At 46.2% G+C, this 27,951-nt stretch overlaps 12 protein-coding genes across 12 annotated transcripts; 6 read left to right on the top strand and 6 right to left on the bottom strand.

The window, feature by feature from the left end:
* Nucleotides 1-121: 121 nt before the first annotated feature.
* On the bottom strand, nucleotides 122-3,492 carry PADG_06903 (GTPase RIA1; the record flags this gene model as incomplete). The annotated part of the gene is made up of 4 exons (XM_010763830.1): nucleotides 122-504; nucleotides 631-968; nucleotides 1,032-2,552; nucleotides 2,606-3,492. The coding sequence occupies 4 exons, from the start codon at nucleotides 3,490-3,492 to the stop codon at nucleotides 122-124; spliced, it is 3,129 nt and encodes a 1,042-aa protein (XP_010762132.1).
* An 828-nt stretch (nucleotides 3,493-4,320) lies between these two features.
* PADG_06902 (uncharacterized protein) lies at nucleotides 4,321-4,900 on the bottom strand (the record flags this gene model as incomplete). Its single annotated transcript, XM_010763977.1, has 2 exons — nucleotides 4,321-4,796; nucleotides 4,870-4,900. 2 exons carry the CDS (start codon nucleotides 4,898-4,900, stop codon nucleotides 4,321-4,323), a joined length of 507 nt encoding a protein of 168 aa, XP_010762279.1.
* A 453-nt stretch (nucleotides 4,901-5,353) lies between these two features.
* On the top strand, nucleotides 5,354-7,019 carry PADG_06901 (E3 ubiquitin-protein ligase PRP19; the record flags this gene model as incomplete). Its single annotated transcript, XM_010763976.1, has 5 exons — nucleotides 5,354-5,366; nucleotides 5,424-5,468; nucleotides 5,537-5,978; nucleotides 6,038-6,501; nucleotides 6,553-7,019. The coding sequence occupies 5 exons, from the start codon at nucleotides 5,354-5,356 to the stop codon at nucleotides 7,017-7,019; spliced, it is 1,431 nt and encodes a 476-aa protein (XP_010762278.1).
* Nucleotides 7,020-7,712: 693 nt separating this feature from the next.
* Nucleotides 7,713-8,871, top strand: PADG_06900 (uncharacterized protein; the record flags this gene model as incomplete). Its single annotated transcript, XM_010763829.1, has 2 exons — nucleotides 7,713-8,606; nucleotides 8,716-8,871. 2 exons carry the CDS (start codon nucleotides 7,713-7,715, stop codon nucleotides 8,869-8,871), a joined length of 1,050 nt encoding a protein of 349 aa, XP_010762131.1.
* A 656-nt stretch (nucleotides 8,872-9,527) lies between these two features.
* Nucleotides 9,528-10,115, bottom strand: PADG_06899 (mitochondrial 54S ribosomal protein MRPL51; the record flags this gene model as incomplete). Its single annotated transcript, XM_010763975.1, has 3 exons — nucleotides 9,528-9,819; nucleotides 9,929-10,011; nucleotides 10,077-10,115. The coding sequence occupies 3 exons, from the start codon at nucleotides 10,113-10,115 to the stop codon at nucleotides 9,528-9,530; spliced, it is 414 nt and encodes a 137-aa protein (XP_010762277.1).
* A 423-nt stretch (nucleotides 10,116-10,538) lies between these two features.
* Nucleotides 10,539-12,132, top strand: PADG_06898 (uncharacterized protein; the record flags this gene model as incomplete). Its single annotated transcript, XM_010763974.1, has 4 exons — nucleotides 10,539-10,800; nucleotides 10,896-11,023; nucleotides 11,099-11,198; nucleotides 11,369-12,132. The coding sequence occupies 4 exons, from the start codon at nucleotides 10,539-10,541 to the stop codon at nucleotides 12,130-12,132; spliced, it is 1,254 nt and encodes a 417-aa protein (XP_010762276.1).
* A 953-nt stretch (nucleotides 12,133-13,085) lies between these two features.
* PADG_06897 (uncharacterized protein) lies at nucleotides 13,086-13,932 on the bottom strand (the record flags this gene model as incomplete). Its single annotated transcript, XM_010763973.1, has 2 exons — nucleotides 13,086-13,623; nucleotides 13,739-13,932. 2 exons carry the CDS (start codon nucleotides 13,930-13,932, stop codon nucleotides 13,086-13,088), a joined length of 732 nt encoding a protein of 243 aa, XP_010762275.1.
* A 421-nt stretch (nucleotides 13,933-14,353) lies between these two features.
* Nucleotides 14,354-15,777, top strand: PADG_06896 (mitochondrial distribution and morphology protein 10; the record flags this gene model as incomplete). Its single annotated transcript, XM_010763828.1, has 2 exons — nucleotides 14,354-14,450; nucleotides 14,522-15,777. The coding sequence occupies 2 exons, from the start codon at nucleotides 14,354-14,356 to the stop codon at nucleotides 15,775-15,777; spliced, it is 1,353 nt and encodes a 450-aa protein (XP_010762130.1).
* Nucleotides 15,778-17,842: 2,065 nt separating this feature from the next.
* On the top strand, nucleotides 17,843-20,327 carry PADG_06895 (uncharacterized protein; the record flags this gene model as incomplete). Its single annotated transcript, XM_010763827.1, has 3 exons — nucleotides 17,843-19,380; nucleotides 19,451-19,550; nucleotides 19,623-20,327. The coding sequence occupies 3 exons, from the start codon at nucleotides 17,843-17,845 to the stop codon at nucleotides 20,325-20,327; spliced, it is 2,343 nt and encodes a 780-aa protein (XP_010762129.1).
* Nucleotides 20,328-21,816: 1,489 nt separating this feature from the next.
* PADG_06894 (uncharacterized protein) lies at nucleotides 21,817-23,375 on the top strand (the record flags this gene model as incomplete). Its single annotated transcript, XM_010763826.1, has 3 exons — nucleotides 21,817-21,950; nucleotides 22,027-22,246; nucleotides 22,317-23,375. 3 exons carry the CDS (start codon nucleotides 21,817-21,819, stop codon nucleotides 23,373-23,375), a joined length of 1,413 nt encoding a protein of 470 aa, XP_010762128.1.
* Nucleotides 23,376-23,867: 492 nt separating this feature from the next.
* On the bottom strand, nucleotides 23,868-24,989 carry PADG_06893 (uncharacterized protein; the record flags this gene model as incomplete). The annotated part of the gene is made up of 2 exons (XM_010763972.1): nucleotides 23,868-24,851; nucleotides 24,933-24,989. 2 exons carry the CDS (start codon nucleotides 24,987-24,989, stop codon nucleotides 23,868-23,870), a joined length of 1,041 nt encoding a protein of 346 aa, XP_010762274.1.
* A 1,176-nt stretch (nucleotides 24,990-26,165) lies between these two features.
* On the bottom strand, nucleotides 26,166-27,855 carry PADG_06892 (uncharacterized protein; the record flags this gene model as incomplete). The annotated part of the gene is made up of 8 exons (XM_010763825.1): nucleotides 26,166-26,385; nucleotides 26,441-26,595; nucleotides 26,665-26,835; nucleotides 26,895-27,017; nucleotides 27,086-27,244; nucleotides 27,359-27,511; nucleotides 27,569-27,686; nucleotides 27,746-27,855. 8 exons carry the CDS (start codon nucleotides 27,853-27,855, stop codon nucleotides 26,166-26,168), a joined length of 1,209 nt encoding a protein of 402 aa, XP_010762127.1.
* Between the last annotated feature and the right edge of the window lie 96 nt (nucleotides 27,856-27,951).

Below are 27,951 nucleotides of genomic sequence, written 5' to 3'. Positions count from 1 at the left end.
TCAAAGAAATATTCCAAACAGGACGAGACAAATCAATCCCATAATCATTATATCCCACTCAAATACCCCGAACCCTCTTCAACCCCCTCACTCATATCACACCCAGGCAGCCCTTACCCCTTCACCGCTTCAACGTCTTCTGCTTCTCTGCATCCTTCACCAACTTCTTCCCCTTAACAACTAACCCCTTCCTGCTCCTGACCCGATCCATGTACCTCTTTGCCACATTCTCGCGGTCCGCCAGCTCCCCCAGATCCTCCAATTCCTCCTCCGTCGCAGGAACCCAGAATGGGTCCTCGTCCAGCATCTCAAAGCCAGCAAAGATTAGCTGTGGCGAGGCGGCCCCCGAGGTACGTTTCCGGATCTCGTCGGAGAAGCCGAAAGATTCGGCCACTGGTAAGAGGGAGAGAATTGTGAAGAAGGGCGTGCCTTCTTTCATGGCTTCAGAGAGGATGCGGCCTCTTCGTCGTGTTATTACGCCGTAGACGCGGCCGAGGACTTCGGCTGGTTTGTGGGTTTTGTGGGTTAGTTTTTGTATGTGCGGGTGATTTTTGAGGATTTGGGGGAATGGGGGTACTTGGGTATTTGGGTATAATTGTGTAGGGAACTAGGGTAGTGTTTCCAACTTACTAGACGCTTGAATCTCGCAACTGTACATCGCCAGGAGTATGCGCGGGCTCCAGTCAAGGAACCCTTGCCATACGGCATCTCGTACGGATCTGATGACTTCACCAGTAAGACGGCCAAGCTCCTCCTCACCTTTTTCCGTAACAGAGACATCTTCTATGAAAACAGCAATGCCCTGGATAGGTTCGTTGCACAGGGGGCCCTGCGAAGTGGCGAGTTGGAATGCGTAAGAGATCTTATCAGAGAAGAGGTTCATGCTGCGTCGCTGGTGTTCTGCTGATGCCTGTGAGGCAGGCTGAGGCCCTTGACTTGATGTGCTTTGCGATGCGTCTTGTATTAATCTTAATTGAGCATCAGCCAGTGTATATAGAAGAGAAGGAAGACTTTAATTTAGCGTAACTTACAGCTTATCACACAAGCTTGTTAACGTTGAGTCGACAAGAATGTTAGGGCCTGTTCTTCTCGGGCCGAACTCGACGATTCTATCCACAATATCCTTCCAGGTGTCTTTCTCTTCTTTGGATTCATTGAACTTGTTTTGCAGCTCTTTCTTAAACTCCTCAAGGGAAAGTATCTTCCTAACAGCGGTCTCGCCATTACTTACATCAATATGATCATCTATTTCACCGCTGGTGTTTGTTTCTGTGATGTCCTTGTTGGCTCCTGTCCTCCTTTCCGCATAGAATTTCTTAATTGTAGCTGCAGTTTTGGTTAAAAATTCAGTTACTTCCGCGGGTAGAGGTCGTATCCTTAGTTGTATAGTTATTTGTTTTGACGCTGAGATACTTTGTATGGTTCCACGAGGAAGGTCGGCGTTCTTCGGAGGCGCCATCTCCGGCGCACTTATTATGGTCTCACGATAAGGGACAATGGGCTCTCCAGCCTGAATTTCGCATTTGGCAAACCGCTCTCGTAGATCTTTCAGACATCGTTCAAGATGTAATTCCCCAGCTGTGACAATGACGTGCTCCCCGCTGGGGAGAATTTCGTACTGTGCACAGGGGTCACTCCTTTCCAACAGCTTTAGACCAGAGATCATCTTATTTAAGTCTGAAGGGTTCACAGGCTCGAGCGCGACGCGAACAATGGGAGGAGTCGACAACGTAACTCCCGCCAAATTCACTGCCCCCTCCAGTTGACTGCACAGTGTCCCTGTCTTTAGAACGTGGCCTTCCATACCAGCAATACCAAAAACAACGCCCGCTGGAACACTTTGCAAGGTTTCCAGGTTTCGCCCCATAAGCAAATAAAGAGCTTTTACTTCCACTTTGTGCGGTGTAGGCGGCCCGTGGGGATGTGATGGTGAAAATTTTGGGGGGATAACATATATCGAGTCCCCAACAGAGAGTGTGCCGGAATATATTCGTGCAAAGCCGATGAGGTGCTCAGGATTCTCCCTTTCTTCCACCCGGGCCTGATCAGTCTCTTCTATGCTTGCGCTTACGAAGGCGGTCGTTACTTGGGCAAAACTATCAGTTTGTGACTCTCCATTACTTTGTGCCTGTAACTTCGCAATCTCCTCTCGTTTCCTCCTGGCCATATCCCGTGCTTCTTCCGCGCTTAGCATACCTCCCGGTAGCCGCGTATTTTGAGGGAGTTCACTCTCGCGGACAGAAACCATTTTGCTCACGTATGCCACAATTGGATCATCTTTCCCTTTTTTAAAGTTGACCATTGCTTCAATCACTCTTGGACTAATGGCATCAGAACCCGGCAAGTCTTTGATCATGTCTGGGAGCCTTGACGCTTGCGAAACTGGAGGACTAGGGAGATATTCGATCACGGAGACTAAGACGGCTGTTGAAAGCGGAAGCCAGGATGAAAATATGGCTGAAAGGGTATTTCTTGGATCTCGTGAACGCAATACATGGGCTGGAATTGTAATCCCTAGAGATTTAGTGATTTTCTCCAACAAGGCCAGATCACTGGCCAAATTTGTTAGCTGATGCAAGAAAAGTAGAGGAACAGAATATCTTACCCCTTTCCATAGCCATCCCCAGTGGCTGCATTGTACACTGCCCATATCGTCTCCAGAACAAGTTGAACAAACATCGGTTTCAAATTACGTCCTTTTAGATGCTTTTGGCCAAGGACTCGTTTGGTTTTCGGATCGAGATAGAAGTCGCCCCATAGGACCTTTTCCAAAAGAGACCTTCTAAAGCCTAGTTTTTTCTCATATAGGCGTGCAAATTGACGAATAGTAAAAGCCCACCCATCAGTTGCGCTACAGAATATGACATTGTTTTTCTCCGGTGAAAAGTAGAGATCCTCGTCATCGCGCTCTTCAAATTCACCTTCCGCTGGATCGGTCTGAGAGGTGGTATCTGATATGTTATCCGTAAGCCGTATCGTACGGTCTTTCTCTTTGGCGGTCGCAGCGTTGACACGCTCCTCCATTCTCTCCCGCCAAAGCAAGTCTTCTTCCATGCGTTCACCTTGATAGAAGCTTCCGATGACAGCATTAACCTGTTCAAGCAGCCTGCTGAGATGCGAATACGCTTCTGTGGGAGTCATTTTCAGTTCTGTTATCAGTCGATCGAGCTTATTGATGACTAAAATTGGCTTGAGATGCTCAACCCATGTATGCCGCAACACAGTAACGGTTTGACTACAAACGCCTTCGACCACGTCTACTAGAACAAGAGCACCATCACATAGTCTAGAGGCTGTGGACACCTCGCTGCTGAAATCAATATGGCCTGGAGAGTCAATTAGATTGATCAGGTATTCTCTCTGCTCCGGATCGTCGTTTTTGGATGCCCTTCTAAGCATGGAGAAATAGAGAGATATGGCAGAAGACTCCATCGTGATTCCTCGAAGCTGCTCATCCGCGCGAGAGTCCAGATAGCGGATTTTCCCGGCCATCTTCGGTGAGATGATGCCATTTGTGGCAATCAAGCTGTCTGTAAGGGACGTCTTTCCGTGATCCTAAAGCGGAATATATCTCAACAGCTGACCCTTCAAAAACCAGGGTATTCAGTCCACTTACGACATGAGCAAGGATACATATCTGTTAGAAACGTTAGCCCATATCCATATGTAGCTTGTGCGGTATAGGTTGATCGAAGGAGAGGTGTTTGATAGTGGGGTAGGGTAGGCATGCATTTCTAATATCTTCCGCCTTCTGCTGAAGACGGACAAGATCTTCAACATTAACTACAGGCATTTGGACATATAATTATCCCAAACAAAATAGAGAATATTTGTGAGAAGCAACCAAAATGATTTGGTGGCACTGCAAGAAAAGATGGGCAGTACCTAGTGCCTAGCTGCTCTCCAATCAGGCTTATAGGCTTTGCGTGCGAGTCCCAGGGACCGATGTTCGCACAATCTAAAATCTTAAGATAATAACTCCAAAACAACGTAAAATACGTGAAGTTGTTTGGGTTGAATATTTTCCCATCCATGTACATATATAAATTTCTCATTGCGATTCTTCGCTGTTGGTTTATTGGATCCATTTCAAGGGGGATTAGTCATTGCCCACTTAAGAGCGCCACCTGGACGCGGGCAGCACACTGCCCACCATAGTAATATCATACTGCGACGGAAACGTAAAATTATGATGCAGTGGAATTGTGCATAACATATTGCTTTCTATATTCTACGTGGCGGAAATACATAAATAAATCCGGAGATTATTGGTATTGCTAGTGTCTTAGAACAAATGCAATCTGTTGATTATAGGACAGCTCAGTCTCCATCATTAAATGAGAGCTTAATCTTCTTCTTCTGCTTCGGTTTCCGTAACGCTTGGGGTTTCTTTGCATCCTCGCCAGTAGCCTCCTGTCCAATTACTTTTCCTTGCTTTCGTTTCTTTGTTCCACCAATCTCCACAACCTGTTGCTTCTGCTTGGTCATGGAGCCTTGCGGTTCTACTGGCGCCTCGCCATTTGTTTCAACTTGTGGTGACTTGGCTTGATCACTCGCATCCTCTCTGTTGTTTCTTGAGTTCTCCACGATTTTGTTGTCATCATTCCTCCTCACCAGTGCTTCGTATTCCTCTTTAGATATTACCTCGTTGCTGTCCTCGTCGACGTATGTGGGGGCGTCATCATCATCAGCATCCCTCTTTTTGGTAGGGAACGGCTTTGGTCTATTATTGCGAACACAACTTCCATTGTCATATTCGCTCCGTAGTTTCCGAAGAAATGCAGGCTCCCTCTTGTCTGTATACAGATGTTAGACTACATAGAATAGCTTGACAGAAATAGTCTGCCAGTTGAGCGTATCAAAACATACCGTAGGTAAGGTGTTTTGCATTGAAACTCATGGCAAGCAGATGGATATGAGGACAGAGAGGTTCTCAAGGGTTTGTGTATCACATTTAGAGGGAGCGGAGAGTATTTGAGAGACTTATCATTGCTTCCGATGCGATCTCATGCTGGAGACTCGGACGGCCGTATCTGTTGACGATGTTCAGGCCATCTAGGTCTCAGCGTACAACCAAATTGTATATAAAACCTCATATACAAACTTGTCAAATAAATGACCACGTACTCTGCTGAATGGGACTTTGAACCGTCAAGGTACTTTAATGGTTGGTCGTTTTTTCTCATGAGTCAATGGTTAAAGATTTGGCGAGATCTTACCTTTGATCAAAACTTCGGAGCGGAACCACTTAACTCCGCACTCCAAAATCCGTTCATTGAAATCAACACCGCAAAAAACTGACAGCTCTGGCGGACTTCTCAAGCCGATTACCCACCGAACAAGATCAGTAACCATGCTGTGCGCAAGTGAGTCTTCTCGACAACATTTGATTATGTTGGAAAGCTACTAATATGTCCATATAGTTTCTGGTGAGGCTCCTCAGGTCCCTGTAGTTTCGCGAAAGAGTGGTTTGTAGCTCCCCCTTCACTCACTTCGAACTCCCAAAGATACAGCTGTCATGTTAACATTGACCCAGGAAATGTTTTTGAGAAGCGCCTTATCGAGGCCTATGTTTCAGAAAATGGCAAAGATCCAGTAACTGGCGAAGATCTTACGGTCGAAGACCTCGTAGAGCTCAAATCGGCCCGAGTTGTTCGACCGCGTCCTCCCACCCTTACATCAATTCCGTCCCTCCTAGGAGTTTTCCAGGAAGAATGGGACGCCCTTGCGCTTGAAACATACACTTTGCAACAGACCCTAGCTCAGACCCGACAAGAACTTAGTACCGCATTGTACCAACATGACGCTGCTGTTCGAGTCATTGCAAGACTCACAAAGGAACGAGATGAGGCTCGCGACGCATTGTCTAAGGTTTCGGTGGGCGCAGGTCGTGCTCCCAGCAATGGCGATGCTATGCAAGTAGATAGCACTGGGCTACTGCCTGCTGTCATTGCTAGGATAGATGCTACACAAGAAAAGTATGCTCCTATCCCCGATAACAGAGTATGTGCCTACGATTGATTTTAATGTTACACAGGTTATCGAAAACACGTCGCAAACGAACTGTTCCGGAGGAATGGGCAACGGTGGAAATCATACAAGAGCTCAAACCCACAGAGACATCCGAAGTGCTTTATCCTGGTGGAAAGTTCTTGTCCCTCGATTCCTCTGGTGAGCTGGCGTTGGTGGGAGGTGTCGATGGAGTAGCAGGGATATATTCCCTGTCTGAGAAGCGGATAGTGTCGTCGTTGAAAGTTGGGGGTGCCGTCACAGATGCTATATGGATAGGAGACAAGGCAGCCGTCGCAACATCCACTGGCACTGTGAAATTATTTGAAAATGGAACAGAGATTGCCAGTTTCAATTCTCATGCAGGAGAAGCCCTTTCGTTGGCAGCCCACGCGACAGGTGACATCCTCGCGTCTGTAGGTGTGGATAAAAGTTATGTCCTCTACGATCTTACGACAAATGCAGTAATCACTCAGATCTACTGTGATTCTGGTACGTAATCCGGGAATAATGTTGCCAACTGGTTACTAATTGTATCTTAAGCTTTATCCTGTGTCAAATTCCACCCTGACGGCCACATTCTCGCTGCTGGCGGTGCCGACGGGCAAATTAAGATCTTCGACGTTAGAACAGGAGCAAGTGCGGCCAATTTCAGTTCTACCGGTGCGCTTAAAGCTCTATTCTTTTCAGAGAATGGCACATGGCTGGCATCTGTAACTGAGAACTCGTCTACCGTCTCAATTTGGGATTTGCGCAAGTCAGCTGAGGTGAAGGTTCTGGAAACGGGAAATCGAGTGGATTCCATCAGCTGGGACTACACCGGGCAATTTTTATTGACAGGCGGACCAAATGGAGTGACCGTACGGCACTATTCCAAGACGTCCAAGCAATGGTCAGAGCCTCTGAGGAGTGCAGTCCCGGCAGTTGCGGTGGAATGGAGGAAATCAGCCCAGGGCATAGTCGTGCTGAATACCGAGGGCGCTCTTACGGTGTTGGAGTCAAAACCATGATGATTATAACAGTTTCTGTTGTCAGGTCAATTGTATTCTAATATATTTTGCATGCTATGTTTTGTTTTCGTTTGAAATTGCTGGCGCCAATGATTAGTTAATACGATACAGGTGAATTGTTTTCTCTTCTCAACCTCAATAGTTATAACTTCCAAGGGAGAATTCCTCCTTAACAACCTTGGCATAGCTCTCAATAGATACGACCCTTACAGTGCCCAAAGTTGCTCAGTTGGTTCCTTTGCGTTGCTAGAATTTCTCTTCTTCTCTGTAGCCACTCTGCTGAAGCCGTGATTGCCACTGATTGTTGGGGGCTACAAATGAGGGCTCAACCAGGATTTTGGAGGAGTGCAGAACCATTAAGTGGACTCGAACCACCACCAAACCACTCTCATCCGAACGTTGGACAACTCCTCTTTCAACCCCTCAATCTGACAACCACCTCACCTCCAACCACGGCGCCCTTTTCCTTCTCTTTTTCCACTTAGCTATCTATCATGAATGGAGACCTGAATATTCATGTTTTGGCTGCCCGGCAGTCTAGAAAAGTAAGCGTGGACGCCCTTCGTCACTTCCGCCACCTTTCAACCGCAACCGCCCACCACCACCAACCACAACCACATCCAAGCATCTATTTCGCTCTCAAACTAACAGCTGGTTAATTTTTGACATCCATTCCAGCGACCTCACCATGAGATGCTAGGCTCCCATCCTCCCAGCCAAAGTAGTTCCCCATGGGATCATGCAGAGCCTTCTACTTCTAACAACAACTACCGGCTTCCTCTCCCAGCCCAACATCCAGCGATCCCACCCATCCCGTACATGCGATTTCCAGGAAACGGCTACGACTTCAGGAGACCAATAATGGCGACGACATCAGCCCCTACATTTTCTCCTCCACCTCTTCCTCATCAGCAAAACATCATCGATTTGACCGATGAGCCCGATAACCCTCTGTCAGACCAGCCTCCCAGAACCCCCCCAAGACAACGACCAGGACGCATTGCACGTCCACCTCGATTTGGAAGAAATATAATGGCAGATGTTGTTGATTTGGAGGCAGGTTCATCTAGTACAAACGAGCCACAACAGTTTTCAAGCCCAGAAGTACAATTTCTAGGTACTACAGTCCGCCCTCCACTAACCCGGTCAAATGACATTGCCCCTCTAAATCGAGAAGGCCCCCCACCCTTGAGAGGTTCAAGCCTTATGGACATGATTAGGAGGATTCGAGGAAATGGGCCTCCGTCATATTTTCGCAGGCAGGATGCTCTTCGAGAAGAGATCGGGCTTAGAACCCGCAACCTGGCCAGAGCATATCCTACCAACATAGCACCGTTTTGGGTCGGAGAACGGCCCCAGGTTGACATAGATGAAGATTTTCCTGTCGAGTTAGATTACACAGCGGCAGGAATTACGCCTGGAGAGACACAACAGTCACCTGCTTATACGGCACCTGAAGCACCTCCACCAGGGTTTACAAGGACTGTTGGGGAGTCTGAGGTTGTCGTTTGTCCAAATTGCGATCATGAACTAGGCACTGGCGGTGATCTACAGCGGCAGATATGGGTGGCTAAACCATGTGGACACGTATGTTCTCTTACGTGATCCCCTAGAGTCAAAAAAATTAAATTAAAATTAAAAAAAAAATCAAAAATCAAAAATCAAAATCGATTTATAAACTAACTGTCCTCTTCAGGTCTACTGCGGCCAATGTACGAGAAACCGAGCGATGTCAAGAAAACGGTCAGACAACACCAGCCCGTCAAAAACGAAACCATTTTCAAAATGCGTCGTTCCAGACTGTGGCAAGCCGATAAGCCAACCACGCGCGATGTTTCAAATCTATCTCTAATGTTGCCGATTTTTCCTTTTTATTTTTTTTTCTCTTTTTTTTTTTAATTCCTCCTTTTTTCTTTTTCTTTTCTTTTTCTTTCTTTCTTTTTTCTTTTCTTTTCTTTTTCTTTTGCAGTATTTGTTTCTTCTTCCTATTCACTGTTTACAAGCATAGCGACGGTTTATATGGAATTGCATAATTGATCTGTACACATTTTCTATTTTTTATTATATGAAAGTGATGCACATGAGTATTTAGAGTGAGTGTTTAATGGTAGTGGCAACAGCGATAACCTTGTTTAATTATGAAATCTTGTGGATTGGTTTTTGTATAAAGATTTTTGATTTATAGAAGTCCCAACAGACCAATCCAAGTTTTATGGTGTGTATAGAGTATTGCACAGCAGGACTAATAACTGATAATATACCATAGGAATGTTCTAACAAAGGGCAACATTAAGTCTTTAATATATTCATTCAGAACACAAGGCATTAAAGAGTCTATGCAAATCCGCCGATCCAACCCATAACAAAGCAAATATATACTCCTAATAAGCAATGAGACCAATATCGATAGACTTAAAAACAATAGCCATCACAACCCTTTAAAAAAGAGGGACTTGTTCTGGCAAACAGCCAAGCCCCGTCACACACCCTATCCATCCCATTCCCATCTCATATCGTCTTCACATCGCCATGATAAGGACTCCAAACACCTCTCACACTCTCATTCAAACTACACACGGGCTTCCTGACTCTCTTCAGCTTCTCCCCGTTCGCCTCCTTGAGCAATGTTGCCTTGGCAAGTATCTGCTCCTTCTCCAGATTACGAACGCAGATGGCCTTTTCACGTCCATTGATGTAGTAGCCCTTGATTACGGGGTGTTTTTTCGGTCGTGGGGAGACGCGGATTTCTATTTGGGGGTTCGCGGCAGCGAAGGAGGGAAGAGTGTATTTAAGGAATGCGCTGGGGTTGAGAATGTTAGAAATGAGTTCTTGATTGCAGGAAGGTATACAGCATAGGTGACGGGTCATTGCAGGTATTCCGTAGAGGGCTAGGGGGGTAGGTAGCTCACTTCATTCCTCTTGAGCTACCAGCCCAGTCGCAATAATGGAAATCGAGCCGTTTACACTGGAGGATAAACGCGCCAACGCCATTCTGTAGAGGGCAATTTGCGTCAGTTTCTGTGGGTTTTTGTTGCTGGATAAAAAGGAAATACATACTCGGCTGGTGGCCACAGTTGGAATTCCCTGGATAGGCATTGGTGTTGATTAATGTTTCGGTGTTCCACCATCCAACATCCCAAGCACCGCAATTCATTTAAGCTGCGGAGATTCTGAAGAATGCTCAACTTTTGATATGAAGTGCAAAACTGGACGCTGATTGGCTAGATGACGAAAACCGCTTAATCAGCCAAAACCAATACGCTAGTACTAAAGCGGTAGTGAGAGAAGTTGCCTTTTTATTGACGCTGGGCACTATATGGAGTTAACATCATTCATTGACTTAACCTCTCTTTGCTTGTATATGTGTATTGAGGACTGTCAAGCCTCTGCGGTTAAGCGTGGAAACACATCATTTTCTGCATCTCGGCCTGTTCTCGCGTTGTCGTCCTCTGCCTTGCTGCAAAGGGGGGGAAACATCAGAGATACAGCGAGAGCGTCAAGAATAGCTACATATGAGCCATGACAGACAAGCTTCCGCCAAACCTCCTCGCGCTCTTCGCGCCTCGTCCTCCCTTACGCTATATTCCCCCAACAGATCGCGCTCCCGAGGACAAAGAACCAAGTAACATCACTGGAGTTGCGCAGTTTGTTGACGAGCTGAAGAAGTATGGCGAGGAGGTGCCTTACAATGCTACTGAAAGCTGGCTTCAACGCAAGGCGAGGCTGAAGGAGGAAAGGAAAGCTAAGCTCGAAAAGCTTCTCACTGAGGGTATCAAGGAATGTATGTTGTCCCAAATCTCTAAACTGGAATGTGCTTGAAATCATTCTATCCGTTCAACTTTTCTTGCTGACACGCTTTATTATCGCATCCGATAGATAACCCCAACAATGACCCTCAAGTTCGGGGGGATGCTTTTAAGACGCTTTTCGTATCGCGATTGAGCTACGACGTGGTTGAAGCTGATTTGGAGCGCGAATTTGGTCGTTTCGGCCCCATCGAGCGGGTATGTGTTTCATTAGTTGCAACATGTCATTTGCAGAAGTGACATAAACTAACTCATCCGTACCTACACCTGAAGATTCGCATTGTCGTAGATACTCATAATCCAAAGAAAAATCCCAAGAAATCCCACAGAGGTTATGCGTTTATCGTCTACGAACGCGAGAAGGACATGAAGGGTACAGAATCCCGAACACCTGCAAACATCTCCTCCCCCTCCTTCCCCCTCCCCCCTTTCCTTTCTTTATATTAATTCCTAGTGGTTTCTTTCTTCAACCTCCACTATAATAACGAGGCAAGGTAATGAAACCCATAACTAATGCTATCGAAATTCACTTGGAGTCTTCAGCGGCCTACAAAGAGACAGATGGTATCCGTATTAAAGACCGCCGCGTTTTAGTCGATGTTGAACGCGGGCGTACTGTGAAAGGTTGGAAGCCACGCCGGTTTGGTGGCGGGCTGGGTGGACGAGGCTATACGAAATCCATGCCGGCTCGTCCTATGGGTCCTGGCGCTTTCGCACCTTCTGGTCCAGGTGGATTCCGTGGCGGCGGAGGTGGCTTCAGTGGGAGAGGTGGCTTCGGGCGTGGGGGATTCCGTGGTGGTGACCGTGGATATGGTGGACGAGGAGGTATTGGATTTCAAGGTGGACGCGGTGGATTCGGTCCACCAAACGGTGCGGGAGGTCAACCACCACCAAATGCACCTTCTGGACCAAGCGGGGGGCGGGCTGGCGGTGGAGCAAATGGGTATGATAATAGTGGTGGGTATGGTGATGGTAGACGAGGCGGCGGCTTTGATGATAGAGCAGGACATCGTTCAAGTGGCAGACATGATCGGGAGCCTCGGGGTGTAACGGGAAGCAATCGTGAGCCGGTAAGACCTCGTGATGGATATGGTGACCGTGATCGGGACAGGGACAGGGATCGGGACCGGGACCGGGGAGATCGTGGAAGGGATCGCGGCGATAGAGACCGGGATTACCGGGGAGACAGAGACCGTGACCGTGATCGGGACAGGGATAGGTATGGGCGACGGGATGATGAGTCTTCCCGGAAACGATACCACGAGGGTGACGACTACGATGACCCCCGCAGCAAAAGAAGATACTGAATTGCCCTATATTCTCATTTTCACAACAAACGGTTTGTTGGTGGGTATCTTCTGTTCTCCGATTTCTCTTTCACTCCCGTTTTTCGTCCAGGGTAAGGTCCGAGGTACTCATGAACAAATCGTTATTCGTGGCCTTGATATTATTGTTTGAGCTCTGCTCCTGTTCGTGTTCGAGATAAGACACCCCATCTAGCGATCCGTACGCCCCACGCGATTTAATTCTTCTTTTCGCCAAATAGTCGATTATGGCGTAGGCTTCTTACCTACATCGTGTCACCCCCTCTATGCAAGATTGTCAGCTCAACTGGATGGCTTTGTATCACTTCTTTTGTTCGTTGTCCCTAGCTCCTCGTCGGAGACATGATGAATCCTCACTAGTCATCTTTCTTTGTTACGCCCCTGACTTTAACAGTGGGTAAGTATGTATTTTAGGGCTTAATGGAAATGGAAATTGAGAGGACTCAAAACAGAAATAAAGAGTTCTAATTGATGTTTGAGGTAAGATCAGGTAAGGCTATTTGGCTAGTCCAAATATTCTTTGCATTGATCTTCGCATGTTGTGCGATAGCCCTATCTTTTGCATGATTTCTTTCCTTTCTCTTTTTGCTTTTCTTTGCGTTAATTTTGTTGTGATCTCTACTTTCCCCTTCTTGTTGTCTGTATTCACATTCCAATTTTCATGATAGGTACCTTGAGTCCAAGTAGAGAGAGGAACGATCATCATGGTTCAGCTATATAGGAAAATTTTACTTTCCTAGAATTGCACTTCATTAGGCCCGAATGGGGCACCCAGAGTTAGTAGTCTCATAAATCACGGAAAATATGCAACATAAAAAAGAAAATGAGACAAAACGCCTTACTCCGACTCCATAAACATACCAGTCATGGAATCCCTCATTTCCTTCCCTTAGGACACATCGTCTCGACAATAATGATCTTCCCCCACCAACGAGTCAACCCTCCATATCCTGATCCTTCTTCTCCAAAATAACAACAGACCCATCCTTCCGATTCCACTGCGCCTTCATCTCAACCCTAAACTCCGCAACCGCAACCCCAAACATCTTCAACAGCGTCGTCTGCCTCGAATCCAACGTCTCTCCAGCCTTGCAAACTTGATACCCCTCCCCTTCCACCTCCAACACAACCTTCCCCTTAACCAGCCTCGTCGGCATCCCCAACTTCCTCAACATCGGCTCAATCGTGTGGCTAATTGGCTGGTCCTGGTCTGCTGGTACCTCACCACCTTGAGAGTATACGATGCCGCTTGGGATAGTGAAAGAGCGGGTTGTGACGGTGCCCGCGCGCGCGAAGTCAGTGGGATGGAAAGAGTTGAAGTATTGTAGGACGGATTGCGGGGAGCGGGAGGTGAAGAGGAGGCCGACGTTGCCGGTTAGGAATGGGGTTAGTTGGTTGAGGTTTGGGGCGCAGGCGGTTTCGGGGGTGTTGCCTAGGGCGACGGCCATCACTTTTGTTTTGCCAAAGAATAGGCTTGGAGGTTTCTTTGTTAGTTTGGGGGGGGTTTGTTATATCTATGGAGACACATATACACGAGTGAGGTATGTAGTTTGGAGAGCCCTGCTCAGCGGGCGGGACTTATACACACCGGGAATCAGCGAATTCAGTGCGAACGTCCTTTAGATATGTATTTCGCATATTATCCACTGAAAATAGGAATATGTGGTCATATTGAGTTACAGCTGTTTGGATATTGGCGAAGAGCCGCCGAGTCTGCTCCTTGTGGGATTTTTTGGCGGTTTTGGACTCGTGGACCAAACGCGCCCGTTTGGAGATAGGCATGTTGGATATGGAAATGTGGGAAGCGACCTTGCTTAGATCATAGGGAGAAGACCAAAGAGGCGTTTTATTAGCGGAGTGAATTAAATACACATGTTATCTCCCTCTCCGTCTCTCTCGAGTCTCCTTCAACATATTTGAGGATTTTGTTATTTTTTCGATATTGAAAATTAAACTTCACGGGGATGGAAAAATGTTGATACGGGCAACATACGTTTAGTTATGTAACTAGTACTAAACAGGAAATAAGCTATGATCAGAAACGCCTAATCGCAAACGTCAAATTGATCGTTGTGTATACTCAGAGCTCCTTTAGATGTACATGATACGAGAGCAATAGTATCTATCAATGCCCCAGTGTATGAATGGTCTCAGGCGATGCTGTTGAATAACCTATGGGGAGTTCCAGTAACGCTCTGCCACTATGTGTGACTTCATGGACTATATCCAACTCGCTTTCTACGATGCATCGAAGTGGAACCGCGACAATTCCTACTCACGGCTGACGACGACAGCAAATGGTATGTTGTTGCAAACACCATGGACAAAACTTGCATTGTACAATAGCTATTAACTTACATTAAATCCATAGACCTCCTCGATTTCTCAACGCCGGAGCGGCTAAAAGTTAACCTGTCATCATTGTCAACTCCTCATTTTGCGACAACGTACACACTTGGTACGGTGGGGTTGATAGATGGATCTATATCATATTTATTTACAACGATACCTCTTCACAATACCCCAAGTCGAAGTTCTTTGATTCCTCTTCGAAATCTTGTTCCTGGGTACCGACAAATTTACCCCCCTTCAATACCCATTGAATACCCTACAGCGAATGACCATAGTAGCGTACCTGCCGCAGTTTGCAGCAAAGAGGATAATCCGAAAACCAAACCAACTTTATTACATGCGACGCTCCATCTGCCGCCTCCAACCACATTGACAGGCCTATTTATCCGCCGTTTATCATCCACTACTCAGCTTTCCCTTGCGGTTTGCTCCAGTCGAGCCCCAGCATCCAAGTCTGCACCTCAGGCAACCCTACTAACTCAGATATTTCACGATACGGGCAAATATAGTTCAGAGTTCCTGTTCAGCACGGACAATGCTTTGCTGGGGTTCAAGGGGTTATGGAACTTCGGACCGGATCCGAGAAAAACGAGACGTGGAGATCCCGCATCTCAACGCAGTCGACCTTTACTCTCATTGCTTTCCGCTGGCGGGGAGGTATACTATTCCCCTGTGTCCTCCGTTGTTGGCCTTTCCACCGGTCTACGATTCGCCACATTACCGGCTGCAACCGAAAACGCTCATTCCGCCTTCCCTTACACTTTAACCCTCACTCTCACGCCCCTCACAGGTTCCATGTCAACCACATATTCACTCCTTGCCTCCCCCAATCTCGCCTTCAGCTCCCGTTTTGGCTTCAACGTCTACAGCTGGGAGAGCGAGATGGTAGCAGGATGTGAACTATGGCGACGTAGCGAATCAAGGTCCCAAAAAATTTATCCGTCTGCAGTGGACAATTTGGCCTGGGCACGATTGAAAATGGGCGTTCCTGCTACTGCAGTCTCTGTAAATCCTGAGAATGAGCTCTCTCATATCCAAATGGAAGGCCATAATAGTTCCCATGCGTCTGATTCCGTGATTAAAGTCCGCATTGATCAGTCCTGGAATATCCGTGCTTTATGGGAAGGTCGGGTTAAAGAGCTCCTTATCAGCGCCGGCGTTGCTCTTGGACCGGCATCGCGCTCTACGCTGTCATATGCGTCGCCCGTGGCCCCGGGTGGACTAAGTTCGTATGGTTGGAAGAGTGTCGGTGTGTCAGTTTTATATGCGTCGTAAGGACGTGAAAACTTACTACTATGGAATTCGATCACTTTAGCAGCCTCTTGGGTATATTGCGCTCCGGCGTTGGCTGGTTCTTCCCGAGATTTCTGGTTTGGATTTGTAAATTTGATCCTTGAAATTTCACCGTTTTGTGTATACTTGTTTTATATCCCCTTCTAGTTTTTAGATATTTGATGCTGTATGTACGTTGTCTAGAGAAGTGGGCTTTCATTAAACATTTCCTCGACTTCGCCGTAATTCCCTTAAAGAAAATCGGAGGAGTTTGTTTGGCAATCCCAACTCTCCCAGGTATCTTCCGGGTTTGCTATGCCCTGAGCATCTCTTGTTTTAAGTTCAAGGCCATGGAAGTCCTAGTGCAACTTATGTTTTCCGCAAGGGAATTGCCGCAATTCTCTTAAACCGCCCGACTACAAAAAAAGCATGGGTTCCAAAACTTAGACAAATTCGTCGTACGTATAGTTGAGGAATAATAATGTGTGGGGTTGGAGGCACCAAATTTCTCAGAAATATCTTGAGAAATTCAGTCTCTTTCATCCCAGCGGCAAATAGAGAAGTCTCTGATGGCTTGCTCCGCTAAGTCCAGAGACTTAAAAGTGTCAACGATTGTGCGGACGACAGGTTTCCCTGCAGCTCTCAATGGGAAATTCAGTAACATGATTCGAGACAGTGATATCATGTCCAAGAGGCTGTAGTCCACCGACTTTTGTTGTGTTGCATGCTTTGAGAGTTAGATATGATTTCTTTGTATCCAGATTCAAACACTAGGCCGAGATGAACTGTAGGTAGAATGAGTTAGGATTGGGAGGGTCTCTTCTTCATTCAATTGCTTCGCGCTCAGTTTCGTGATTGTAGATTATGAAAAGCCAAGAGAAGAGAACATCGCCCTGAAGGGCTTTACTGATATCACATTTATATGATTGTAGATGAAGGCAGAAGCTTCACGCCGGAGCGGAAGCATAGATCTCCCAGCTATCACAATTATTACGATGGCGAATACATATGAAATTAAAATTATCAAGATGTTAATTTTTCCTGTTGGCGTGGATTGGGTATTTAAATCCCCGGCTCTGCTGATTTAATAATAAGTTATGTGAGACTGATTTGAAGCATGGGGTGTAGTTACTCCATAGTTATAACTGTAGTTATTGAGTGAAGCCGATAGATGACAGACTTTGGATTAGAACTCCCTCTGGGAACCATGAAAGGGACTGATCTGCAGCAGATGCCCAGACTTTTCCCGGAGGTATTTGATCGTTAATTGGATATTGTCTGTAAGGAGAAATCAGTTGATATATCTCAATGGTGACCACCATGTCATGGATACGATTGCGCGCAACAAGCAGTATGGTGGCTGTAAAAATTCTAGCGACATGGATGCCAGTAATTCCCGAGGATTAGTTACTTAACTAGTTAACTATTTAGCAAGATTGGAGAATCTAGAGATTGTCAGAGGGCATAATGGGAGGGTAAAATGACCTTGGTGTGTTTCTCCTCTTTTTTAATTTATTGTACAGTCTTCACTTCTTGTCAGTATTTATTTAACTAAAACACAACACGGCGACTTCTGCAGGCGCTTTTGGCTGCTTCAGCGTGACAAAGACCGCGACAGTCCATGGAACAGTTAAATAGCTGCATAAATTTCATGATAGCTAAAAAGCCTACTCAGCTTGTGTCTACTCTGGTCTCATTCCAAGAGCCTGAGAGAGTTGTTTGCCGAAAAGATCCGGTTAAAGCTGAAATCCTGTTGCACCACCACATGTCAGTCCAAATAATTCAACAAACGATGCTGCCTCCGGGAGCAAGCAACCTAAATAGCATTAAATAGCAACTAGTTATTGACCAACCTTTGCAGACGATCGCAGTGTGCACCTTCATCGCCAGCCAGGCCAGGTCCTCTTTAACTTGACCAGTTCCCGGAGATAGAGGAAAAAGAGAACGGAAACTGAAGAAGAAAGAAAAAAAAATCAACGGACTGTCTGCCTCTGGTACTATTATTTTACAGCAACTATCTCTTCTTGTTGAGCGTTAAAAAGAAATTCGATAGACATTTTAAAGTATGATGTTTATATTTAGCCTCAATCCTCCTCCAAACGTCAAATACTTTTCCTCTCCCCAACTCTCAACCAACTCCACCTCAAACTTTAAACTACTTTCAACTCATAACACACCACAACAATCCCTCTTCGACTCCTGGTTTCTCCTGTTGCGGTTTCTATCTGCTTTTCCTTCTCAATCTCTGCATCCTTCTCTAATTCAACCCTCTGCCTGGCTGCCTAATGGCAAAGCTACACTGTGGACCTCTAGTTTCCACGAAGGATTTGCCGCAGTTATATGGAACTACAAACTTTGCTTGAGCACCGCCCCAGTATTCTCGACCAAGGCTTTCACGGCAGCAGCTATAATTGCTGAGCGCAGTCTGTTCGAGTTCATGTCTACGTCCTCCACCCCCGCCACAGCTGCCAGCCTTCCCTCCCTCGAGTCCCCGTCCTCGTCAGCTGCCCCAGGTTCACGCCCCAGTCGACTGCGCCGCTTAAGCAACCTCAGAGCATACACTCAACCCCATCTGTCTGGTAACGCCTCCAGCGGTTATCGTTCCTATAGAAATAGCCTTTCTCGGGCTGTTGGTCTCTCTTTGCATTCTACGGGACCCTCGAGTTTCGCTGTGGACGCCGTCCCAACGACCGGTCCCATTACAACTACTACTTCGACGCCAGCCTCGCCTGTCCAGTCAACACCAGACCATCATCAATGTCCTGAAACAAACAACCCAAGGCTCTCTACGGACCTGTCGATACAAAGCGTGAGCGGCTCATCCGTTTCAGACCTTCACTCACACGTCCAGTCATCCTCCGCCTCTTCACGATCTACTCCATCCAACGAACCTGAATCTGAATCACCACAGCCATCCGACATGGTGCGACAACGGAATATAGCTGTTGTAGAGGTATCGCCGGCTAACAAGGACTCATTACAGAGCCCACTGTCATCACCGCCAACGGTTCAGGATAACAGTAAGGCCAGACTTGCAAACTCCGCTGATACTACTACACAGAACAGCACACCAGGGCCCATGGATTCACCCGCTCGACCTGACACTGCTTCTCCCCCATCCTCTGATCCCACGTGCAAAACCCCTCTACCAAAGCCCATGATCCGCTTCTACGCTTATCAGGACCCTCACCACAACTCACGACCATCTTTGCCCTTCACGACTACCTCGAGGATCCTGCCGGACGAGTCTTCTGTAATTCGAGTGGGGCGCTATTCGGAGCGTGATGGGGTTCCCGTGCATAATCCAACAGATCCCTCTGATGCACCTGTTGGCTTTAAATCCAAGGTCGTAAGCAGGAGACACTGTGAGTTTTCCTTCGTTAATGGCCAATGGCATATTCGAGACGTGGGTAGCTCCTCGGGAACTTTTTTGAACCACATGCGCCTGAGTCAACCAAATGTGGCTTCGAGGCTGTATGCTGTGAGGGATGGTGATATCCTACAGCTGGGGATTGATTTTAGGGGAGGGGAGGAGATGATTTTCAGATGTGTACGGATGCGGATCGAGTGCAACCGGACGTGGCAGCAGAAGGCGAATGAATTCAAGTATGTTGCTGTTTATGATGCCTTTAATATTTTTGTGGCCGGGAATAGCCATACTAACAATAACTGACAGTAAAACTACGGCGTCTCTAATTAACAATCTTGGGAAAGGCAGCAACGCGGCAGATTACGCCGGCTGTAAGGAATGCTCAATATGTCTTGGCTCAGTTTTAGTCCGTTCTCCTCGGCCCCTTTCATGTTTGGATTACTTGGAGTAGTCGTTTGAAGCTAACATGACAATATAGCGACCATATCAATGTCTCTTTATGGCAGCATGTGCTCACGTCTGGCACTATAAGTGCATTCGCCGGCTAATTCACTCGCCGGAATACCCTATGTTCCAATGTCCAAACTGCCGCGCATATACCGATCTTAGCGCCGAAGTAGACGATTCCAACGAACCCTTTGAAGACGACCAGGTGGACCTTAAACCTTCCAACTCCCAAAATCAACCCGTACAAGATAATCCCGATAGTACCTCTAATACCGGCGCCCTCAATTCGACAGTACTGCAATCTACATCATCCTCTAACGACAATAACACGTCAGACAATGACCAGCTAACCACTGCAACCGGCAACATAAACCTTGATGAAAATAATCCGCTTAACGCGAACATTCCAACCACCAACTCGCGAGCTCAAGCAGAGAATATAGTTATGTCGAACCAAAACTCAATCTCGAACTCCAACACAGCACCAACGACAAATGGAGTAAGCGACGCCCATGGTACAGGCGATATGTTTTCGCGCAGCTCCAACATAGACATACCAACCTGGAACAACCCACAAAACCAATCGTCATCGTCATTACGAGGTGCTTCTGCTACAGCGGCGGCAACCGCCTCCCACGGAAATAATGGTGGAAGCGAGATATTTGAAGATAACCTATTGACACCGCGGAATGATTATGGTCCATTGGCCTTTGACGGTCATGCAGGTCGGTTATAGATATTTTTGATGGATTGTGATTTAACTCTTGTTTTGTTGATTACTAGATTAAGCATTCAAACATCTTGTGAATGCATTACTCATAGCCTCCTAACTGCTTGACAATCAGTTGATTGATCGTCATGTGAATCCTCGCTATCTCCACTGTCCGACATCTACCAACATATATTTTCTCGATTACGTGGCGCTCTACGCTCACTTCCTCTCTGTCTGTGTGTTTCACCAACTCAAGCACTGTCATCTGGAATATGGTATGATTCTCTCACTGTCTTTTGCATCATTCATGGCACATTTCTTTTACTTCTCTTCTATCATTTTACGTCTGCATCAGGTAATTGTTGGGAATGTTCAGGGATGAGCTGGGGGTATTGATGAAATAATTTTTACTATATATGGTCCGATCGTTTTCTTCTTTTTTCTATGCTTTCCTCTGTTATTCTCTAAATTCCACCCTTACTCCCTCTCACCTCCCTCCAAACACCCCCCACCCTCCCAACCTTACATAATTTTTCATTCATTCTCATACATATATATTTTTCATTCGTTTTGGAGTCGGAATTGGAATTGGAGTCAAAATCATCAAAGGTCTTCTTATTCCTCCTATAATCATATATTCCCCTTTTAATTTCGCTTTTTATTTTAATTTCATTTGCCTTTAGTACTCTTCTCTAGTTGTTATTACTCTACTACTCATAGCCTTCAAGCGGACAGATCAAACAGACAGATGCATAGCACACCCAAAAAATCAAACATCAAACATCAAATATATGGTTAGCTCCCGGATGAAATTTGATATATATATATATATATATTATTGGGTGGGGATGGGGCGCCTTAAACTGTCGTGTCACCCTCTCTAGTGGATGATTTGCCTTTATTACAGATAGACATAAAGAATACATAGCGATGTCCACTTTTCACTCTTATAATCTTTGATACGCGTATATTGAGTGAGTATTTTTGGACGTAACTAGCCAAATTGTCGAGGATCCCTGATCTAATCCCTCACTTCAAAAACCTTACCTTGCATTAATAATAGTAGTTGAACCATTATTGACGATGTTCTGCTGCGTTCCCCTCATCCTCACCCCCGCCCCATTGTGCCAATCGTATTAATCCAAAACGCCAGCCCAAATAGAACCAAAAGCCGAGTGAGACTTAAAGGTAGTTATTGGCCGTTACATGACAGATGTCACGCTCATGCTGCCCAACCTTCTTTATTTTAATAGAATAGTATGATTCTTACATGAATTTAGCTATAATTTTATACATTGATTGTTCCCAATTTTGACCGTATTTTCGTGCGTTCGGCCAATAAATATCAAGTACCTATTAATATCTTATAAGCTTTAAGGGGGTCCACTCTGATTTCAACGACTACAAGGAAAAAATGAAGTAAAATAAAATAAATAAAAGAACGCATACACCACAATTTTACTCCCTGCCCTTCGGTTGTCTCTATACTGGAGGTCACAATCCCTACCCAGCCATGCGTTTCACTGAACCACCACTGGAGAGCCCCGCCACAAACGGTGTTGGTGGAACAATTAACCCAAGTCTGCGGCGGAACATCCGGAGACCAACCTATCCGTTTCGAAAATCGCACCGATCGAAACCTCGAAGGTACGTTAACTAGTTAAGCAGATGTACCCTCCCTTGCAATTCCCATTCCGCATGCTACCTCATCGCTTATACGTAGTCTTTCCATTGATTGGAAGAATGCATGTATAAGACGACCTACGAAGTCAAAATCATTGACGCTGGCAACTGGCTATAGATGGCCCCTCGTCCTTCGCTTTATAAAAGGCGCAGTGCATATGTCAATCCTCATTCCCGTAGTATTGCACGGAATTTTTACGGCCCTAATAGTCTATCTGGATAAATACGTCTTCGACAGCATTGGTCTTCCCGCGACAATAGTGAGCAAATCCAACCCGTTACTCCTCCCCGCAACGCAAAATAAACATATTAAAGTAAACCCGCACAAAGATCCCATCCCTCTCCATCGTCGTCGGTCTCATCCTCGTCTTCCGCAATCAAACCTCCTACAACCGCTTCTGGGATGGCCGGAACAACCTAGCCGCCATCAACACCTCCATCCGCAACCTAACCCGCTCAATCCTCACGCACGCTTACAATAGAAACAGCGGCCCGCTCACCCTCGCCGAGAAAAACGATGTCGAGCGGACGATCCGCGTCCTCATGGCTATTCCATATGCGGTAAAGAATTATCTAAGGGCCGAATGGGGTGCAGCATGGAATTTGAATTCTACAGTTGTAAACAGGAAATATGGTGGGGATGGAGGGGGAAGTGCCAGTGCTTGTCATGCGGTGGAAAGCAACATGCGAATGTTACATTTGGAGAATAGCGGTGTCAATGGTCACGACGCTGAGAGTGGTGGTTCTAGCAATGGAGAGCACGTCTTCAATCCGGAATACGACAGCCTGTTACCCGTGGGCTTGCAGGCATATGAAGACGAGGGACTCGGTTTACCGCTCCAACTAACGTTCTTCGTCGACGGATTTCTAAAACGCGGCGAAGATCGGGGTTGGTTCACAGCACCCAATGCCAGCAATCTACAGACCCAACTCAACATCCTAACGGATTCCTACGGACGCATGGAGACGATAAAGCTAACCCCAATTCCCATCGCGCATCTGATTCATCAAAAGCAGGTCCTCGCACTCTTTGGCGCTGTGTTGCCATTTGCAATGGTAGATGAGATGGGCTGGTGGACTGTACCCATCGTCTCGCTCGTTATCTTTACGCTATATGGTATTGAGGGGATTGGGTCGCAGCTGGAGGATCCGTTTGGGTATGACCGGAATGACATTAAGATGGATGCTATTGTGGAGGACGAGAGGGTGGAGATTGAGGCGATTTTAAATGAGTGGAAGAGGGTTACGGTTGTGAGGGGGGAGGATGGGCTTGTGGGTGTGGGTGCGGGTGCGGGTGGTGCAGGTGCCGGTTGTGGTGATAAAGGCGAGGTATATGAGCCTAAGGAAATGTTTATACGGATGAGGGGAACAGTAAGGAATGGGGTGTGATGTGAGGATGTTGGTCATGATGGGATTCATATGGGATTTGGTTTGTACCAAATGATCTGAGCGTTTACACTGCATCTATATACCCATTTCATTTATCTCTTTTCTGTCTTATTTCTTTTATTTCCGTTATTTTCATTTGGTCAGAGACCTAGGCGTCTTGCGGGGGTGGTTAATATTACACATTTTAATATCTTATTCCTTGTTTTTGGTTTGGATGAACGCAACTAAATAGCTGCTTTTAGGACACCATCAATTGTAAATAACTTAAGGAGAGACCCAACTTGTGAGTCAGCTCACTTGAGAGAGAAAAGGTATTTAACACAAATTAAGTCTCCCGAGCAAAAGAAGAGCAAAAGTCAAAGGATAAGAGTAAGGATCAAATAACTGCCATCCCATCCTGAAATAGCTCCGTTTCCTGTCCCCATTAACTATCCCAAGCAGGAGGGCTATGCTTAAAGCAACTTTCACCCGCATATTCAAACTCTTTTCTGTTCAAAGCAGTTGAACCGGCACCGCCAAGATTGCCATCGGATCCCGACCAGACCCAGATTCAATATCAGACATATCCATCTTCACATCCATCATCATGCGAGAGCGAGTGGATCCCAAGTTAGAAAATGGACTTCCAGCAGAAGGACGGATCAACGCGTTATGCCATCCCATAGCCCAGTTGGATTGCTCCTGACGACCTTTCTCCTCGCCCTTATGATGAACCATCTTGGATGCCTTACGGGCCGTTTCTAAAGTATTCACGGCAGGTCGATCAGGGGGCGTAACGGGTAGTGTACATGGGCGTCGTAACGGCGTGTGCCTAGGAGTCTCATCATCATCATTGAAGTCAGTATTACCATTGCTCTCATTCCCACGTCTCGCTGTTATTTCTTCAATCGTGTCCCTCCACTTTTCCAAGTTCCGTCTCGCCGCGTCTTTCATCGTCTCCCGATCCTTCTTGTCCCTCACCCTAAAACTCTCCCACCCCTTCTCTTTATCCATTACAATCTTCTTAACCAACACCGCCTCACCCCCCAAACACTCCCTTTGCCCACCTACTACATCCCCCCTCGCCGGTTTCACTGCCAGCTTTATCTCGCCGTCGCTCACCCACCCCTCATCCTTAAGCTCTATTCCAGAGAGTCCCAGGACTTGCTTCGCCTGATTCTGCATCCGCACCCTTTTCAACTCTGCACGATCCGCTACCCTCTGAAATCCTTCCAGATCTTCTTTAAGCGAGCTGAGAGCGTCAACAATCCAAGTTGGGGACCAACCATAGCGTCTGCCTTCGAATGTTGGGGGCCCGTTTTCACGCCAGAACTCGTGCAGTGCTTGGATGTTCCAATGGTGGCGGAGTTGCTCTTTTCCCAGCTGCACATGCCACAGATGACTGAGAAGTTTATGCTCGCGGTCTTTGTGGTAAAATTCCGGGGTAAGGGACCAGGGTAGGCTTGAGGGGCTGGGGGTTCTGACTATGTAAGGGAGCTGGGAAAAAGGGGTGATTAGCATATATATCTGTAATGCATACACAGGAATCTGTGAAATCGATAATATGAGATGACTTACATGAAATTTGGGGTATTTGAATGCATCATAGTCGTAGTCTACCTCTGTGTCAGGCATGTTGTCATTAGATGATTTGTTTGAATGTAAGGTGGTGGTGTAGAAGGTAGGGCTGTTAAGGACAGTATGCCCTCTCCCTCTCAGTATTATATTCTGTGTCATGGAGGATGCATTATGGATTGAGGATAGTGATGTGGTGGGTTGCTGAGGACGGACAAGGTGATCTTGGTTGCGAGGGCGATCAGTCAGTGTTTTTCACTCAGAGCGCGCCTACTATGGAAGCAGTGAGAAATTGCTGGACCTCTGTTCTGCTCTCTGACACACATGTCAATCACGATCTGAAAAGTGGAAACCTGACAATTGAGAGTCAGTCATGAGGGCCTTCACCATATGGTGTCAATCTGTTAGACAGTCTATCGCCCTAGGGAATCCATTTCTCAATTGGGTATTCTAGAATGGCATTCATTCTTCCTCGGGATAACTAATGTCTCAATTTATATTAAACGGTTGGTATCCTGGGATAGGAATGACATGTAGCGCATTGCAAGATAGGATAGACCCAAGTGTCTAGAGAAAATGTCCGATGTATTATCTCGGTGGTTGGGTGAGGTGTACTAAATAACTTTGAATGTTCCGGGACATATAAGGGGTATCTATACGAAATGAAAATAGCAAACCCGAAAAGTCCCCTTGTTATTTCCTCATGAAAGACAAAGCTGATTGCAACAGTTGGGAATAGAATTGGGAAGAGGTTACGAGAACTGCCAAAGAGTTGCTCCAAAAGAAAACAAAACCAGAATTGAAGCCCGATTATCAATGCAAGGGGCTCTTGCAGAGAATTTGTATTAAGCGCTGATACCACGCTGGCGGCACTGCCCGAAAAGGGACGTTAGCTATCGCGGAAAATCATACATAAATTAAAACCCTTCAGGATTTTCGGGCTAATGGTGCCCAAAAGATTAGTACATTTTCCGCATCCCTGAAGAAGAACCTAACTAATTACAAGGGAAATTCAGGCTTAAAAGGAGAGAGTTTTTGGTTAGTTGAAATATCTTGGGAGACATGAATGAATATCCACGTACCAGATATATCTGTTGTTAGATTTTCTGGGTTCACACTCTCCAGAAGATTCAGTTTGCACGTAGAGAAAGCCGAATCCGTATCTCGTCTCCCCCAGCCTTGTTTCCTGTTCGTTTTTAAAATTATATTCTGCCATGAATTCTAGCAAGCCGCTGTTCATAAAGGTGGTTCGATTTCCACCAGAACTGTTTCGATAATCGTCTCCGGAGTCATATCCGCCAGTACTAAACCAACTGCTTTGAGCGAACTGCCATACATCATACTTCGATCACCCGCTGGTTCGACGACGCGGATGCGGTGGCGATAGACCCTTCTGGCAGCAAGTGCCACCAAGGAAGGAAAAAGATAATCGACACGTTGCAAGGGAGCAAGACATCTACTCAAAATATAAGTGGCTGTTTCTAATTGACAGGTTAACAGGTTTCACTAACCGAGCAAGTAGATAAAAGTGCCGTGAGGAAATAGAAGTTATTCCAGATGCCACACCGCGATTCATCCTGAGGAAAACGATAATATTTTGAAGGTAGCAGTTTACATCCGCGGATACGGTAACGTTGTTACTGAGTTGACGCAATGTATTGATATGCTTGAGATATTTTAGTGAAATGCCAAAACTTTGGAGATGCATCAACAAGAATAGTAAAAGATACTATACCTCATCACAGATTACATAGGCCTGGTCGGGCTTCCCGAACAGTGGTATGCTGGACTTCCCCACAACAGAAGACATCGATCCTTGATCATCCGGGAACCATCCAGTGCTGTCCTCCAGATTGGCGAATCCGTTTTGGGGATCATGGTAATATGACATGAAGATATGATCACACTTTATACAGTTTAGCATCAACTCCCCAAAAATGTAAGTCAGAGTAATTGTCAACTCACCAAGTGGCGGTTGAAGGATGAAGAGAGTGGTTGAGGCTTGGATTCAACGAGTGGAATGAAAAGAAACGTGTTCGGGGCACTATGGAAAGCGGCCCGCGTATAGATTCGCTTGGTTCGAATGAGCTGGTTATTTATTCAGATCAGTTGCCTATTTCTTTTTCTACCTAACAAAGATTAAAAGATCACCTTACGTCAAGTGCTTGTATTTGGATCTCATCAGATACCCGATCGAAATTTTTGGCAATAACAATATTGACTATCTTGCGATCATCGACAGTGCCTGTTGGCACTTGTGAGCTAGACTTGTCTGCAGACAGTTGTCCACTTCGAATGGTTGATCGTTCGGCATTCTATCATAACGTTAAACCGGCATCGATCATTGGAGTTGAAAGAAACCTCATTCTAAGTCAAATAATAGGCACGAGGTTCCCCTAAAGCAAAAGAAGAAAATAGGTCGGTCTTACTCTTCCGGTTTCACAGCTTGTAAATGAGGACAGTATATCAAAATCCGGTCTCTCGACATCGGGAGTTAGGATTGCGTTACTGAACTCCTCTAGGGTTGTTTCAGGGGAACAATTCAACGTAGCGTGCGAAAGCCCGAAGATATCCCGGGCAATCTAGCAGATGTAAACTCAGTCTATGCAATTATATATTTCCGGTGGGTAGTTGCCTACCAATATAAGCTCGTTTTCCAGGTCATCCAGGGCCTCCCCCTCCGTATCAATGATGCAATGCTCGCGGGCAACAAGGCTAAGAAGCACCACCACTTCAAGATCGGACAGGTCTTCTATTCTGTTATACAGACCAGAATACTCCATCATACACAAACATGCATTTCTCATCCAGCGAACTTAAAGCAGACAACCATGGCTGCCAGCATCAGAGGGAGCGGTTGATGTTTAGTACATTGATCCAATGTCTGTGGTTTGACTCGTCCAAGCCGAACAGTTCTTCCAGGCATGATGTAATTACGGAAGCCTATCATATTTCACTATAAATAATTTATATTCCATTACCGTATTTTTGTGCTGTGAATTACGTAATCATCTGACCTCGA

The sequence above is a fragment of the Paracoccidioides brasiliensis genome, assembly GCF_000150735.1.
Source record: "Paracoccidioides brasiliensis Pb18 unplaced genomic scaffold supercont2.9, whole genome shotgun sequence".
Lineage (NCBI taxonomy): Eukaryota > Fungi > Ascomycota > Eurotiomycetes > Onygenales > Ajellomycetaceae > Paracoccidioides > Paracoccidioides brasiliensis.
Note: the sequence above shows the minus strand (reverse complement) of the source record. Positions and strands in the feature narration are given on the sequence as shown.